The 14,885-nt window shown below is 39.4% G+C and overlaps 4 protein-coding genes across 5 annotated transcripts; 3 read left to right on the top strand and 1 right to left on the bottom strand.

The window, feature by feature from the left end:
- Window positions 1-642: 642 nt before the first annotated feature.
- On the top strand, window positions 643-2,622 carry LOC121806359 (very-long-chain aldehyde decarbonylase GL1-9-like). 2 transcript variants are annotated; one of them, XM_042206366.1, is made up of 3 exons: window positions 643-756; window positions 1,134-1,432; window positions 1,874-2,622. In XM_042206366.1, exons 2-3 carry the CDS (start codon window positions 1,202-1,204, stop codon window positions 2,414-2,416), a joined length of 774 nt encoding a protein of 257 aa, XP_042062300.1. In that variant the 5' UTR covers window positions 643-756; window positions 1,134-1,201; the 3' UTR covers window positions 2,417-2,622. The 2 variants fall into 2 exon arrangements, with proteins under 2 accessions (XP_042062300.1, XP_042062301.1); XM_042206367.1 differs by having other exon boundaries at window positions 649-756; window positions 1,171-1,432.
- A 97-nt stretch (window positions 2,623-2,719) lies between these two features.
- On the bottom strand, window positions 2,720-4,501 carry LOC121806806 (pentatricopeptide repeat-containing protein At1g34160-like). The gene has a single exon (XM_042206959.1). It carries the CDS (start codon window positions 4,468-4,470, stop codon window positions 2,755-2,757), a length of 1,716 nt encoding a protein of 571 aa, XP_042062893.1. The 5' UTR covers window positions 4,471-4,501; the 3' UTR covers window positions 2,720-2,754.
- A 3,885-nt stretch (window positions 4,502-8,386) lies between these two features.
- Window positions 8,387-10,986, top strand: LOC121807919 (eukaryotic translation initiation factor 5B-like). Its single transcript, XM_042208254.1, has 8 exons — window positions 8,387-8,470; window positions 9,040-9,423; window positions 9,500-9,565; window positions 9,722-9,775; window positions 9,870-10,409; window positions 10,501-10,623; window positions 10,713-10,832; window positions 10,924-10,986. The coding sequence occupies exons 1-8, from the start codon at window positions 8,387-8,389 to the stop codon at window positions 10,984-10,986; spliced, it is 1,434 nt and encodes a 477-aa protein (XP_042064188.1).
- Window positions 10,987-11,816: 830 nt separating this feature from the next.
- LOC121806614 (ras-related protein Rab7-like) lies at window positions 11,817-14,884 on the top strand. The gene is made up of 7 exons (XM_042206732.1): window positions 11,817-12,067; window positions 12,204-12,230; window positions 12,340-12,439; window positions 12,509-12,655; window positions 13,574-13,654; window positions 13,730-13,875; window positions 14,478-14,884. The coding sequence occupies exons 1-7, from the start codon at window positions 12,015-12,017 to the stop codon at window positions 14,539-14,541; spliced, it is 618 nt and encodes a 205-aa protein (XP_042062666.1). The 5' UTR covers window positions 11,817-12,014; the 3' UTR covers window positions 14,542-14,884.
- The last annotated feature ends 1 nt before the right edge of the window (window position 14,885 follows it).

Here is a 14,885-nt window from a genome sequence, read left to right as displayed (position 1 = left end):
GTAGCGAGGGGGGTCGCCCAGGGGTCCCAAGAGGTCCAGTCGGCATCCCCCTGTTGGCACGTCGCCAACCGAGCTTGCCTTCTTCGCTCGTCAACAAACGCGGGCTCAGATGCATAAGATCTTAGCTGAATGGAGGGCGACAACTAACCCCCCGTGGAGAAGAGGTTTCTTCACTCAATGCTCGAGAGTATGCGGGTCGATTTGGATGCCTCCTCGGCACAGTTGGGGGCTCAGACGCGTGCTCAGATGCAGCAGATTTGGGGGTCCCGGATAGCGACGACGACGGCGACGGAGACGGCCACGAGGAGTGAGGCGGAGGCGGGGGCTCATGTGTGGAAGAGGGTTTTTTTAATTAATATAATTTTTTTTAATTAATGTACTTTTTTAATTTAAATATTATTATTGAATTTTCTCGTATTTGTGTCGTAAATTTAATTCCGTATTTTGTGTGATTGTTAATTATTTGTTTTTTATAATTTTGTTTATTGTGGCTAGTCTATTGCTAATCTATTGCTTGTCCAGTTGCTTGTCCTGATGATGTGGCATGAGCAGTTTTAGTCATGACGTGGCAGAAGGAGTTTATGGATAGCCTATGCTGACCTAAAACCGCTGACCTAAAAGTTAAAACCATGGGAGATGTCAAAAGAATCTCTGACAACTCTCACTGCCCTCAAAACTCTGCTTTCAAATCGCATGTGAATTCATTTGTAAATTCTGTCTGCACCACTGGATCTGTAATCCGCCTCATCTCTCTCAGTAAGTATCTCACCCAACTTCATCTTCTCAAGCTAACTCCAAATCTCAACTTTTATGCTTTTTTTAATGGGCAAATGCAGCAGCTTTAACTTAATCTCAGTTTATGCAAATTGGGCATTCTTGATTCTTGCATTTTGATTTCTATTGAAGGTTTTGTTTTTAATCAGCATTTATTCTTAATCTCCGTTTATGCAAATTGGGTCTAGTTCATTAGGAGCAGCTACCAAATTAAAAAAAATTGAATACCTAACTCTTCTTTATAATGTGATTTGATTGGTTATGATTCTTGAATCATGTGTGTAAATTAGGCTAATTAGCTCAGGTTCTTTACTGCATATTGAACTTATATTGATGTTTGTTTGTGTTCCTTTTTTCAGGGTGCATATGTTTTATAGTACTGTTTCTGTTGAATAGGTGCTAGAGGTGATAAGTTTTCGATTCGAAAATGGTGTTTTGGGAAGGATATGCGAGCGATGAAACGATGGGGACGTTTGCTCCGCTTGTGGTGTACTGGCTGTATGCCGGGTTCTATCAGCTCCTCCCGCCATTAGATAAGTATAGATTGCACACGGAAACAGAAGAAAACGAGAAGAATTTGGTGCCGTTAGGGTCTGTGATCAAGGGGGTTCTTCTTCAGCAGTTTTTCCAGGCTGTTGTTGCTGAATTTCTCTTCTTGGTAAATCCATGACTTCTAAATTACTTCACATTGCCAAGAAGCTATAGCTTGCTAGTCCATTTGCAGATTGAAACGTTTGTTTAGTAGTATATGGATAAAGATAGTACGTCAATCGATTGTTTACTGAGATGGATTAGGTAATTTTGATCTCCTAAGCACTTGATTGTTTCTACGAGTTGAGATAACTCGTTTGGTTTATATTGGTCGAAAGACGTAGGAATGTAGAAATCTTTGCATATTGCTGATCTTGAATAGTAAGTGACCCTTTTGTGTTCATGATCAGTTTTACTGAATGTTTACTAATTGAGGAGACTCCAAAGTTATGAATGTGATTGAGATCTAAACGCACGTTGGTGTTATTCTACTCTGTTTCCTTGCTCGTTATGCTATCTGTGCTTCTTCTGCCATATAAAACTTAACGTTCTATGCTTAGTGTTGCAGATAACTTCAAATACAAGTTCTTCTGGGGACATTGTCCAACCCTCTCTTCCCGTCCAAGCTGTGCAATTTGTGATCGCTATGCTGGTGATGGACACATGGCAATACTTTGTGCATCGTTACATGCACCTAAACAAGTTCCTCTACCGCCACGTCCACTCTCAGCATCATAAACTAGTAGTCCCCTATGCCATCGGGGCACTGTACAACCATCCGCTAGAAGGCCTTCTGCTGGACACATTCGGTGGTGCCATATCCTTCCTTGTTTCTGGAATGACCGCACGCACTGCTGTTTTCTTCTTCTGTTTCGCTGTGATCAAGACTGTCGACGATCACTGTGGGCTCCGGCTGCCCGGCAATATCTTCCATCTGCTTTTCCAGAACAACACTGCTTACCACGACATTCACCATCAACTCCAAGGTACGAAATTCAACTATTCTCAACCGTTCTTCCCCTTGTGGGACAAACTGCTTGGGACGTACGCGGCATATACACTGGTGAAGCGGCCCGAAGGGGGTTACGAGGCGAGGCTGAAAAAAGACTAGTTGGTGTACCTTTTTTTGTTGTGCCACATCTTCAGTAGGAGGCTCTGTATGTCAAAATGAGTGAAAAAACTGTAGCTTATCATTTTCTTTATTATTTCATCCATGTTTATTTGCTACATCTCCTTCATCACTGACTGGAGAAAGATTGTGATACAATTCATATGTATTACTACTATTTAACATAATGAACTTCATTTTGTTTTTAAGATTTGTTTGATTTCAGCAAGTTTGTAGCTTTAGGCTTAATTCCCTAAATTTCTTCTATGTTGTTAATCAGCCAAAAGTTACAAGAATTAGCATCACTGAAACAAATATGAACACTGAAGAAATGTATGATTTCACCAAAAATCTTTACAAGAACAAGATCCCTCCTTGAATCTATGGAATCTTGTACGATCCCTCACAATAATCTCTCTATCATACAATTTGGAAACAAGCTTCATCACCACATGGCAATCCCCACATATCCTAAGATTCTTATTAATGTTAATGGGACTCCCTTCCTTAGTACTAATCAACCCAAAAGCCAAAGCCAATTTCTCACTGTGATAACACAATGCATTCTCCTTCTCTTCATCTCCTATATCATGCAACACATAGTTCGTCTCTGCCTCGTACCCGAATTCTCTGATCCTTAACGTAATCTCTTCGATTTTCTTGTATATATCTCTCCATCTCGGATGGCTCTTGTCGCCATTGTAGAACTGGAATATGGCGCCATTCATCTCGGTGTAGCTAAACCCGGGCACCTTCTTGACGTCCTTCTGCTTCATCGCGTCCCTCACCCTCCCCACGTCGCCCCACCTCTCATGCGCAGCGTACACGTTCGACAGCAGCACGAAGTCCCCACAGGCGCTCGACCCCATCTCCACGAGCTTCCTTGATGCTCTCTCCGCCATCTCCACGTCCCCGTGTGTCTTTGAGGCTCCCAAGAGAGTTTGCCATAGCACGGCGTCCGGTGGCATGGGCATGGACTCCGTGATCTCGAACGCCTTGTTTAATTTCCCCGCTCGTCCCAGAAGATCCACCACGCTCCCGTAATGCTTCATGTTTCTCCTCACGTTATGCTTCTCCATGGATTCGAAGAGACGCACCCCTTCATCCACCATCCCCGTGTGATTGCAGGCGCAGAGCGCTGCCAAGAAAGTGACATCGTCTGGGGTTGTCCCGTCTCTGCTCATGCGACGGAAGAGCTCCAACGCTTTCTCTCCATTTCCGTCCATTGCAAACGCCATGATCATCGTGTTCCATGTGATTATGCTCCTACGACACCTCATCCCATCGAACGCGATCAACGCCTTCTCCACCATCCCACATTTCGCATACATGTCAATAACAGCATTGCACACAATCACATTCTCATCAAATCGGTTACTCCGTATGTAATCAATCACTCTCTCACCCTCTCCGATCGCGCCAAGCTGCGCACACGCAGCCAACGCACCGAGAACAGTGACCTCATTCGGCATCATGCTCGATTCAGTCATTTCACCAAACAGCTTCAGCGCTTCATACGGCTGATTCCCCTGCGCTAAACCAGAGATCAAAGCGTTCCAGCACGCGATATCTCTTTTCGACATTTTATCAAACACCTTGCGCGCACCGTCCAAATCCCCACATTTCGCGTAGGCGTCGAGCAGCGTCGTCTGGAGGAGAACATCGGCGTCAAATCCGGATTTGACCACCTGCGCGTGGATCTGGAGAGACTCGAATCGGGCCAATGCGCGGGCGCAGGCCTTGAGGAAGAAGGAGCAGGTGAGGGCGTCGGGGCGGCAGGGAGCGCGCGACATGAGGAGGTAGCACCCGGCTGCGTTAATGGGGTGGTGGCTCTGCGCGTGGCCGCGGATGAGGGCGTTCCAGTCATTGGTGAAGGGGGCGGGGAGGGAGCGGAAGATTGCGGCGGCGTAGGTGAGGGAGGAGGTGGCGCAGAAGTCGATGAACTTGGAGCGGGAGTAGGGGAGGTGGAAGAGGCCGGTGACGAGGAGGTGGGCGTGGAGTTGCCGGATTTGAGGGAAGAAGATGCATTTCTGCAAGATCGATTCCACATACGCCATTGATGCCCATTTGAATTTTGGAGCCAATGCTTTTTAGTTTTGGCACACTCTAAATTTTAACTGTTGCGAATGACTACTCCATTAATTAAACTAGTTTTACCACCCGTGCTGCACGAGCCATAAAACTTGTAAAAAATTCTAAGATAAATGAACTTAAAAAAAATAGATGATAAATATTGTATAATTATGCTTGTAAATAGAGAATAAATGTCTAATAAAAAAACACATTGTAAATATCGAGACAAATAAATAAGTGTCTATTTCCAATAAACAAATAATTTTTTTGAATTTGAAACGCAGATATGAGTTGAATAAATAAAATATAATACAGAATAAAGATGAGATAATGACAATCCAATAGGAACTTACGCAAAATATGTAAAAAACACAAATATTAACAATCCAATAGTTCATAAGTTTTGAAAAACTTCTTTATAAACAATGTTAACAGTAGAATCACCATTGCCTTCATCTTCTTCATCTTTACACACCAAAATCTTCAAACCTCCACGACTTGTGACTCTTGATATAGCAACATACAACTATCCATGATTGAAAATATTCCTCCAGCATTAGAATTCACAGACGACATTATAGTGTCATGCACAGAAAGTTGTTCATCAGTGAATTTGGAAATAAATTCCAAATATTCCCTTGTTAAACCTTCACGATCATAACACAACTCATCAGTAATCAGTCTATTTTCACTTGATTCAAAATATTGATTATCAGGATACGGCAAACCATGGAAATCACGCAAAGTTTTGCCAAGATTTTGCAACAATTTCTCAATCTCTGCCAATGCAAAATTCTGAATTTCATCCTCACTCAAGATCATACCTATAGTAATTAAGAATACGTTCTTAGAATTAAACTTATATTATAAATTGAAAATAATAACAAATAACATAATAAACATGCAACGAAATAATTAAAAAAATAACTTACCAGGATAATTTGTTAATTTCCGACGGTTATAAAGAACATCTTCAGACAAATATTTCCAACAACTTTGCCAAACAAAGTCCGAGCGTGAAATAGATTCCGATGTTAACAAACTCACAAAGAGCAATCTCAAAGAGTGAGATGAAGCCCAAAAAGAAGCCTCTACAGTTCCATCAACATATTTGTCCGCACTCATCAAGCTATTTACCCGCACTCTCAGTTTTGGGTTCAACATTATGAATAGCATTATGCTTTTACAGGTACGGATCTCTCGACAACGTCCAAGACTCTCACCTCCCAAAAGCATAGAGAGAGATGAACATATACCTGAAGTTGCATTCATCAAGCTATTTGCCCGCACTCATAAGAAAGTCGAAGGAGTAAGTTATCTCATCTTCGATTTTGTAGATTTTTCCGTAAATTCTTACTATGATACTTGCAGCAATTAGTTATGTTGTTGTTTAAGGAATTAATATCATTTCGTACATAAAAATCTAAATTTACAATTTCATTTAAGTGATGCTAAAAAGAGATATTAACAACATTAGCTAAGAAAATTATAAATAAAAATTGTAAAATATTTTGATTATATATTAGATTTATATTATTTTAAAAAAAATTTAAACTATTAATAAATTATTAAAATATCAATCACCTTAGCCTTTGTCTTTAAATAATTTTGATGAAAATAATAAGTAAGAATAAATCAATAACAATAATTTATATTTAAAATTTATGGGAGAAGTCATAATTGCAACAAATATTAAAAGTCAAAATTAGAGCCCAACTTTTAGATATAACAATAACGTTCAACATATAAACTTCGTGGTATCATAGTATGAGCAAATATTATAATACAACTATTATATTATAAAATACTATATTAAAAGCCCAAAACAAAGCCCAAGTATTATAATACAACACAAACTAATAAGCCTTCAGAGCATCCACAACCGTGCTCTTGCCAGCGGCACGGTTGTGGGCCCGGGCGGTACTATTCATGCCTGCTCTCTGGCAAGAGCACAACACCCACAACTGTGCTCTTCCGCAAGGACGAGCACAATTAATATAAAATTCAATTACACAAAAACATTTTCATAATACTAAAATTCATTAAAAAAACCACAATAAAAATAACAAATTACAAATAAAATAAAAAGACATAATTAAAATCCTAAAAATTAAAAATTACATAATTAAAATACTAAAAATTAAAAATTACATAATTAAACTCCTAAAAATTAAAAATTACATAATTATTGGCTAATATAACCCGAGGAAGACTACGCATCCGGCGGCACCAACCCCAATTGTTTTTGGAGACCCAATATCATGGACTCGTGCGTTTGAAGTTGCGTGGGGGTCATAGTTGACCTATCGGCCATATTGAGTTGGGCCAAAAGGGCCCACAACGAGTTGTTCGGGGGTGGAGATGGAACATAGGGTGCGGGTTCGGGAGCAGGGGCAGATGGAGTCGCGGCGCGACGTCGTTCGGCCGCCGCCTTCTTCCTACCTTGCGGTCGGCGTCGGGAACCGCTTGGTTGGGCATCGGGGCTACCCAAGTTAGCTTCGGCGAGTTGGCTAGCCACTTCTTCGCCGGCGTCGGATAGGGATGCCGACCGTGAGCGTTTGGAGGAGCCGCTAGAGGAGGATGTTATGCCTCCCTTATACTTCGGGTGCGTCCGCGTCTCCTGCCAAACGTTAAGATATTTGAACGACTTACCGTTCATGGATTGGTAGGTGCTCAGCGAGGCGGTGATGATGTCGACCTCGCTTCGGCCGCTCCCGGCATTCCGGGACTCCTGGATGAAATAGCCGTTGAACTTGCCAATTTCTTCGTTGGCTCGGCCGATGCAGTTGCGCACCATACTCTCGTTGCGCTCGATCGTTCCCGGCGGCCGGTGTGCATTGTACCGGCTAGAGACGCGCCACCAAAAGTGATCGCCGGATTGGTTCGTTCCAACCACCGCATCTTCGGAGATTTCCAAGTACGCCTTGAACAATCTTTCCATCTCCGCCGGTGAGTACGGTGTGCGGACACCGGCGCGAGATGGAGGATTCGGCATTTGGGAAGGGGCGCGAGGCCTAGGCTCCGGTGTCCACCCGTAGCGCCCATCGGAGGCACCTTGATCGTCGATTGGGTATGGCCGGTAGCCACTCGGAACGCCCGAATCTTGGGTGAGAGGAGGGGCCGAATATTCCGTTTCCGGACTATGAAACGGTTGCGAACCGAACCATTCGGGGTTCCAACCGTGAGAGCCGCTTGGGTTGTCGTCGTTACCGGACATAGTGGTGTTGTAGGGTGTGAGAGGAAGATGAAAATGGATATGAGAGATTGATGATGAGAATTGTGTAGTGAAAGTGTGAATTTTTTGGAGTGAAATTGGGGGTATTTATAGATGAAAGTGTGTATTTTTGGGGTAAAAAAAATAAAAAAAAATTAAAAAGTGGGGAAAAACGGTTATAAACGGATATAATTTTTTGGGGAAGTGAAATTTTTTTTTTTATTTTTTATCGATTTTTTTAATAAAAATCCGATTTAAAAAAAAAATAAATAAAAAATGTTTGAAACCAACGGCTATGCCGTTGGCGAATGGGAGACCGCCACGTGTGCGTCCGCTGGCACGGACGTGCTCGATACATCGAGCAGCGCCGTGCCAGCGGCGCGGTTGCAGCGGTGGCGGTCCTTCGCCTTGCCGCTGGCACGGACGGCGGTGGTGCCAACCGCCACCGCTGCGGATGCTCTCAATGTTCAAACCTCAATATTTCTCTAAAACCTACACGCCCCCCACCCTCATTTCCCCATCTCTATTTCTCTCTCTCTCCTCATCGGTGCAGCTACGCGCCACCATTTCCTACTCTCTTTCTCTCCCCCAGCCTCGCTGCTTCGCCGTCTGCCTGCCCCCGCCAGCCTTGGCGCCCTTGCTGCAGCTCCACCACCCTGCTTCAACGGCGCCATGGAGTTCTTGGCATGTCTGAACGGGTGTTCTGGTTGGTGCACCTGTCCTCCGACGGCCGGCGATTAGCCAGTGGCCTCGACCTGACTTTGTACAGGGTAGAAAGTGGGGAACAAAGATGGCTATCGTATAATTTTTTAGGATGTTGCAGATTCCATTAATGGTGTCTGTATTTATAAGTGTATAAACTTCTTTGTGAAGCCATTTTTTTATTGGACCAATTTTTACTCAATAATATATGCCTTTTGTTTGCCCAATAAATTGTTTTCCCGCCCAAAAATGTGTCACATGGTCATCCAAAAAACTCACTTTATATATTGATAGATTTGTATATATTTCTATATTTAAGATTTGTATATTTATTTCCTAATATATATTTCCTTGTTAGATCTGATTAATTAAGGTAATGTGATTATTTAAGATTATGTGATTATATAAATAGAGGTAAAATCATCATAAAAATTACTACTTGATATCGCTGCCGCTTCTTCAAACTAACAACTAAGTAGCTAGCTGCATTCATAATTGTCGTGAAATTTGTTTTCTGTCTGATTATTACTACTATGAATCTGCTATTGGGATGAAGTTTCAATTTCAAACGGTTGAAAATAGCTTTTGTTTAGGTGTTTCGTTTTGATTGATAAATTCTTTGTTTTTTACTTTTTAGTTTGCTGTGATGGAGTTTTGTAAAGAAATTGATGATGGTGCATCTGTTTCAAAGGAGGAAGATATATTTGCAGTTAAAAAGAAGAACACTTATGATGATAAAATTGGAATTGCTGATCTTGTTGATTCTAAAGATAAAAGGCCAAACAGTGAAGAAGATGCAGCTTCCAAACACAAAAATCATCAAGAGGACGACAAGTTACCGAACCAACCCGCCAAACACGAGGAGGAGATAACATCGAAACCAGAAGAAACCGAAAATGAGACAAATACTTTGCCACAGCTTACAGCTATGGAGGTTAAAGTGGTTCAAGGAACAAGTGATGTGGTATTAGTAAACGGCCTGCTTCGTGTAGGAGATCGTATAGTTGTCGCTGGCTTGCAAGTATGCTGCATTCTATGCTTCATTAATTTCTATTCTAAGTTTCTGTATCTTTCCTTACAAGCATTTTTCTGCGCAGGGACCCGTTGTTACCTCAATTAGCGCGTTGCTAACACCCCACCCCGTCAAGAAGCTCAGATTCAAGGTGAAACTTCTTACTCTATTATTACTATAATAAATGTACTAGTCTATGCTATCAACTTGGTCTAGTATTTTCTGTTATAGTGTTATGTCTTATGGTGGTGTGATCAAAATTTTATTGATTGCATTTAATATTTTCATTGTTTCTTTACGGGGAGAGTATTTGCATCACAAAAAAATCAAGATTTCCAAGGGTATCAAAATTGCTGCACCGGTAAAGTATAGCATCCAATTAATTTAGATAAACATGATACTCTTATTAATTTAGATGTATGGTCAATGTGTTTCTTTTGTTGTGTTAATTTCAGGGACTTGAGCATGCTATTGTAGGCGCTAGTCTATACGTTGTGCGGCGTAATGATGATATCGAGGTCATCAAAAAATCTGCTATGGCATATGTAAATTCAGTGATGAGTAGGATTAAAAAAAATGGTGAGGGAGTTTATGTTCAGGCATCTACACTCGCGTCTGTAGAAGCGTTGCTAGACTTTTCCAAGGCTCGGGAAGTTAACATACCCGTGGGAGGTATGAGTATTGGTCCGGTACACAAGAAGGATGTGATGAGAGCGAGTGCCACGCTCGAGAAGAAAAGGGAATGTGCAGCTATACTTGCTTTAGGTGTTGAAGTAACACCAGAGGCTTCCCAACTTGCTCACCAGCTTGGTGTCAAAATTTTCACTTGTGACGACATACGCGGCCTTCTCCTTCAGTTCAAGTCTCACTTGGATTACATGGATAAGATATTAGTACCAGTTTTTCCCTGTGTCCTCAAGATCATGCCCACTGTAATCATGAGGACGAAATATCCCATCGTCTTGGATGTTTATGTCGTCGAAGGCATTGCAAAGGTAATACTTATTTGCAAGAATTCAGTAAACTAGTAATACACAGTTTTAACTAACTAACTAACTAACTAACGGCTGCTTCCATCTTACACAGATCGGAAAGCCTATATGTGTCCCGGGAAGAGAATTTGTGGAAATTGGTAGGATAGTATATATTCAAGATGATGAGCATAGGGTTGTTGATTATGCCATGAAAGGCCAAAGGGTGACCATTAATGTATGTATGATCATAATTCATATAAGTGATTTATTTATTAGGTGGATTAATTTTTTTCCCTATTAAGCAAGGTGATTGATTCTTTGCAGATTCTTGGGAGCAATCCGGAGGAGCTGCAGAAGATGTTTGGGAGAGATTTTGAGATGAAAGATGAGCTTGTAAGCAAGATCACACCAGACTCAGTTTATGCACTAAGAAAACAGTACATGGTTTGTACATCTCATCTCATCTCATATTACTATCTCCAATATTATGAAAATCCATCAACATTCAACACTAATAATTTCTATTGATGTGCAGGGTGATCTGTCTACTGAAGATAATACATTACTCTTCAAAATGAAGCAACTATTCAAGATATAGTCGCTTAATCGCACCCCTCAGCTCGAGCTTTAGATATCGATAGCGAATACAGTTTTTGTGTTTCGAAATTTGATCTAGGTTGAAATAGCAATTTGAATTTGAATTTGAAGACATGTTTAAACTAAAACTGATTTAAGTTTCAATTTCTATGTCTCTGGAATTTTATTGAAATCAAAAGGTCCAATTACTGTTTCTTCTTTGATTACTTGCTGTGCTTGAAAAAGGGGATGAAGTAATGTACATAGATATTAGAATTTTGCAATAATATATATTTTTTTGTTAAGTAAAAGTGTTCCAAAAGTTTAAATTAAGATTCTACGAAGACAACAAAAAACAAAACAGTTATTCTTTATACCGTTACGACAAAATTGCTGGGAAAAATTATTGATTCTTTATTCCATGATGTAGAAATGATGAAAATAGACAAAGTCTATTTCATTTTGATAATACGACAACAAAAAAGCTAACGTGATCAAGACTAAAATAAATAGTAACAAAAGATCTTTTCAATTTAATTACTCAAATTAACTATCCGATTCTTAAAAATAGAATTCGTGGGATAAAAAATGACTGTCAATTAAATTACGTGAATGAAGAGTATATATAAAATTCAAAAAAGAAAAATAGAAAGTATATATAAAATTCAAAAAAGAAAAACAGAAAGACAACAATAATTGGATACAGATTAATGTATTTGGTCGGTATAATAATTAGCAATAATAAGAAAGTTGCTAAAATCATATGCAAACACGTATATATCCAGTTTATATAATTCGATTATATATTGATTATATATATATATATATATATATATATATGTTTTTGTTGGAATGTTGTACCGCCTAAATTCGTATTACCAAACAAAAAAAAAAGTCAATAGTGTTTGTGATTCAGATCGAAATTGGCGCCCCTTTCTCCTGTCCGTGTTCATCTCACACACAAAATTCTGCCTTTCCTCTGAAATTGGTGAATTGAGATTGTTGAAAAACGGAAATTTTTGTTGATTTTGGATTTTAAATCAGTTTCCAATGTCATTGCGTCGGCGAACATTACTCAAAGTGATCGTCCTCGGCGACAGCGGGTATTCTGATGCTGATAATACTATTTCATTTTTCTCAGTTTTTTTGTGCGATTTGATTTATTGTTGTCGAGTTTAGGGTCACACTATTTGAATTGGCGTGTGTGACGTTGTTGATTTTTATGATTTTTTTTGTCAGGGTTGGTAAAACGTCGTTGATGAATCAGTATCCTTTTTTTCTTATTAATTTTTTAGTTTTAGTGAAGCTTGATGATTGTTGATGTTTGATGGATTGTTTGATTACAATGTGTGAGGCTTCTTTAACTAGTGAATAGATATGTGCATAAGAAATTCAGTCAGCAGTATAAAGCTACTATTGGGGCGGATTTCGTAACGAAGGAGCTTCAAATAGATGATCGCCTTGTTACTCTTCAAGTGGGTATTCAGTTGCTTTTTTTCTCTTGATTTTGTTTCTCTTTTTGAACTTGTATTTGTGTTTGGTAGATTTGGGACACTGCTGGCCAAGAGAGATTTCAAAGTCTTGGAGTTGCATTTTATAGAGGCGCGGATTGCTGTGTTTTGGTCTACGACGTTAATGTAATGAGGTCTTTCGACACTCTTGACAATTGGCATGAAGAGTTTCTCAAGCAGGTTTGTGTCTTCTGTATATACAGAATCACAGATTATTGATATGCTCAATTGTCTTGATTTTGTAATTTGCTTTGATTTTCCTGTATTGTTTCTTGTTTTTCATTTGTTGGTAGTTTCTAAACTTCTATGAGCAGTGGATGTTGAGTATCTATAATGGAAGTATTAAGCTACAAATTTATATCTTATGCTAGTTAGTTGCAGAAAGAAAGGTTTGCTGGCTATGGTAGTTTCAGGAGAAATGGAAATTAAAAGATTGCTTACATGAATCTTTCTTGTTTTAATGATGGCATTGGGGGTGATGTCTTAATGACATGGATTTTCCATATACGTGATTTTTTCTTTGAAATTTTTGCTGTTCGTGATATTTTACTGTATTCGCCGGTTTGTTATTTTAAGGTTTGCTCATCAATGGCTGAACCTTTTTTGCATATTATGTGTCAATTGTAATGTAGGGCTCATATTTTAGTTGAAAATAAGAGAATAAGGATTTTTTGGAATGGGCACAATTTATGTTTGGTTACAATTCTCACCTCAGATATCTTTCCTTGTTTGGATTATAAAAAAAGGTTACATGTTTGTCTGATATGTCTAAAAGGGAGGATATTGATGTAGTTAGATAGGCCAATATTATCGTTCCTTCCATACTCACGTTTTTCAGCTATTGGGGTTGTGGGGATAACTGATTCAGTGTGTGCGATAAGTTTTACTTCAGTTGGATCCCGCATGAAATATATACTACAATATATTCTAGTAACTGTAGATTTCTGGACTAAACGAGGCTTATGCAAATGATAGTATGTGTTGCTATCACTGGCTGAATTATTATCTTTAGTCTACAGCTCTTATGCTTATTCAATGGGCCCATTTACGTATCCCTATTTGTTTACTGGAAATTGATGGTATTTGGTTGTGATGCAGGCAAATCCACCTGATCCAAAGTCATTCCCATTTATATTACTAGGAAACAAGATTGATATAGACGGTGGCAATAGCAGAGTGGTAAGTTGATATGTCGAACTGGTAATATTATACTAGTTTCTTTTTCGTACTTTGTTCTGATTGAGTTGATGTCAGGTTTCTGAGAAAAAGGCAAGGGAATGGTGTGCATCAAAAGGGAACATTCCTTACTTTGAGACATCAGCCAAAGAGGATTACAATGTCGATGCAGCATTCTTTTGTATTGCAAAGGCTGCCTTAGCCAATGAGCATGACCAGGATATGTAAGTGGGATTTAAATAGTATAATTGACACAATTTGTTACTTGTAGGATCAATGTTATCCCATCTCTCCAATTGCATTGTCAGGCACATATATGCATGAGCTACATATTTGTCTATATATAACTTCTGAATTTGGATCAACTCACTTGTGTTATATACTGGATATTTCCCGCCAACGAGAACCAAATAGGAATTTATAGATCAAGAAAACATAACTTGTGAACTCAATACTGGCTAGGAAACTCTACAATCTCAGTGGCTAGGGTCCTGAATTTGTTCGTGTGTGGATTTACATACTCCAATACAAATGCTATTTGATATAGGAATAGCGTAATCAGATTACATTTCAATTATTTGAAAGGCTTGAATGGGATATAGAACATCTTAGCTATGCTTTCTTGTAAGTCTTAGTGCTTTATCTTTGTCATAGTTGATCACTAGAAGCTATTTTGAATCGAAAGACTAATGATGCAGCATAGCTCAAAACTGTTTGAACTTCCCTGACCTCACTCTTCTGGCGTCTTATTGTCAGTTTCATTTGGATGGGTTCCTTAACTCGTTGCATCTCGCTTTTCCTAATTTTCTTGAAATTTGTACCTCAGATACTTCCAAGGCATACAGGAGACTCTCCCTGAAGCTGATCAACAAGGTGGCTGTGCTTGCTGATCGGAACTTTGCACCGGATACGGGTTGATTCTGTTCGTAGTGATTCTTTATCTTTGAGGCTGTTCTTTGTGGACTTGCTTTTGCAAACACTGTATACTATGTTTCACAAGATTGAGTTTGGGAAGTGTCCCTTTCCATTACTACTATTTATTCTAGATGTTGTAATCTTTTGGTTTGATCCTCGTTTGAGATTTTGAGAGGCTTGTGATTTGCTTCAATTTTTCAGTATGCTATAAAGCATGATGTGGGCAATGCTTTTCTTGCATTTGTGTCATGTATTTTTCACATTCAGTAATGTGCAATATGAATATATGGAGTATGATTGATGGTTTATTTTGATCAAT

The sequence above is a fragment of the Salvia splendens genome, chromosome 6 (genome assembly GCF_004379255.2).
Source record: "Salvia splendens isolate huo1 chromosome 6, SspV2, whole genome shotgun sequence".
In the NCBI taxonomy this organism is placed as follows: domain Eukaryota; kingdom Viridiplantae; phylum Streptophyta; class Magnoliopsida; order Lamiales; family Lamiaceae; genus Salvia; species Salvia splendens.
This window is presented reverse-complemented; position numbering and strand designations above follow the sequence as displayed.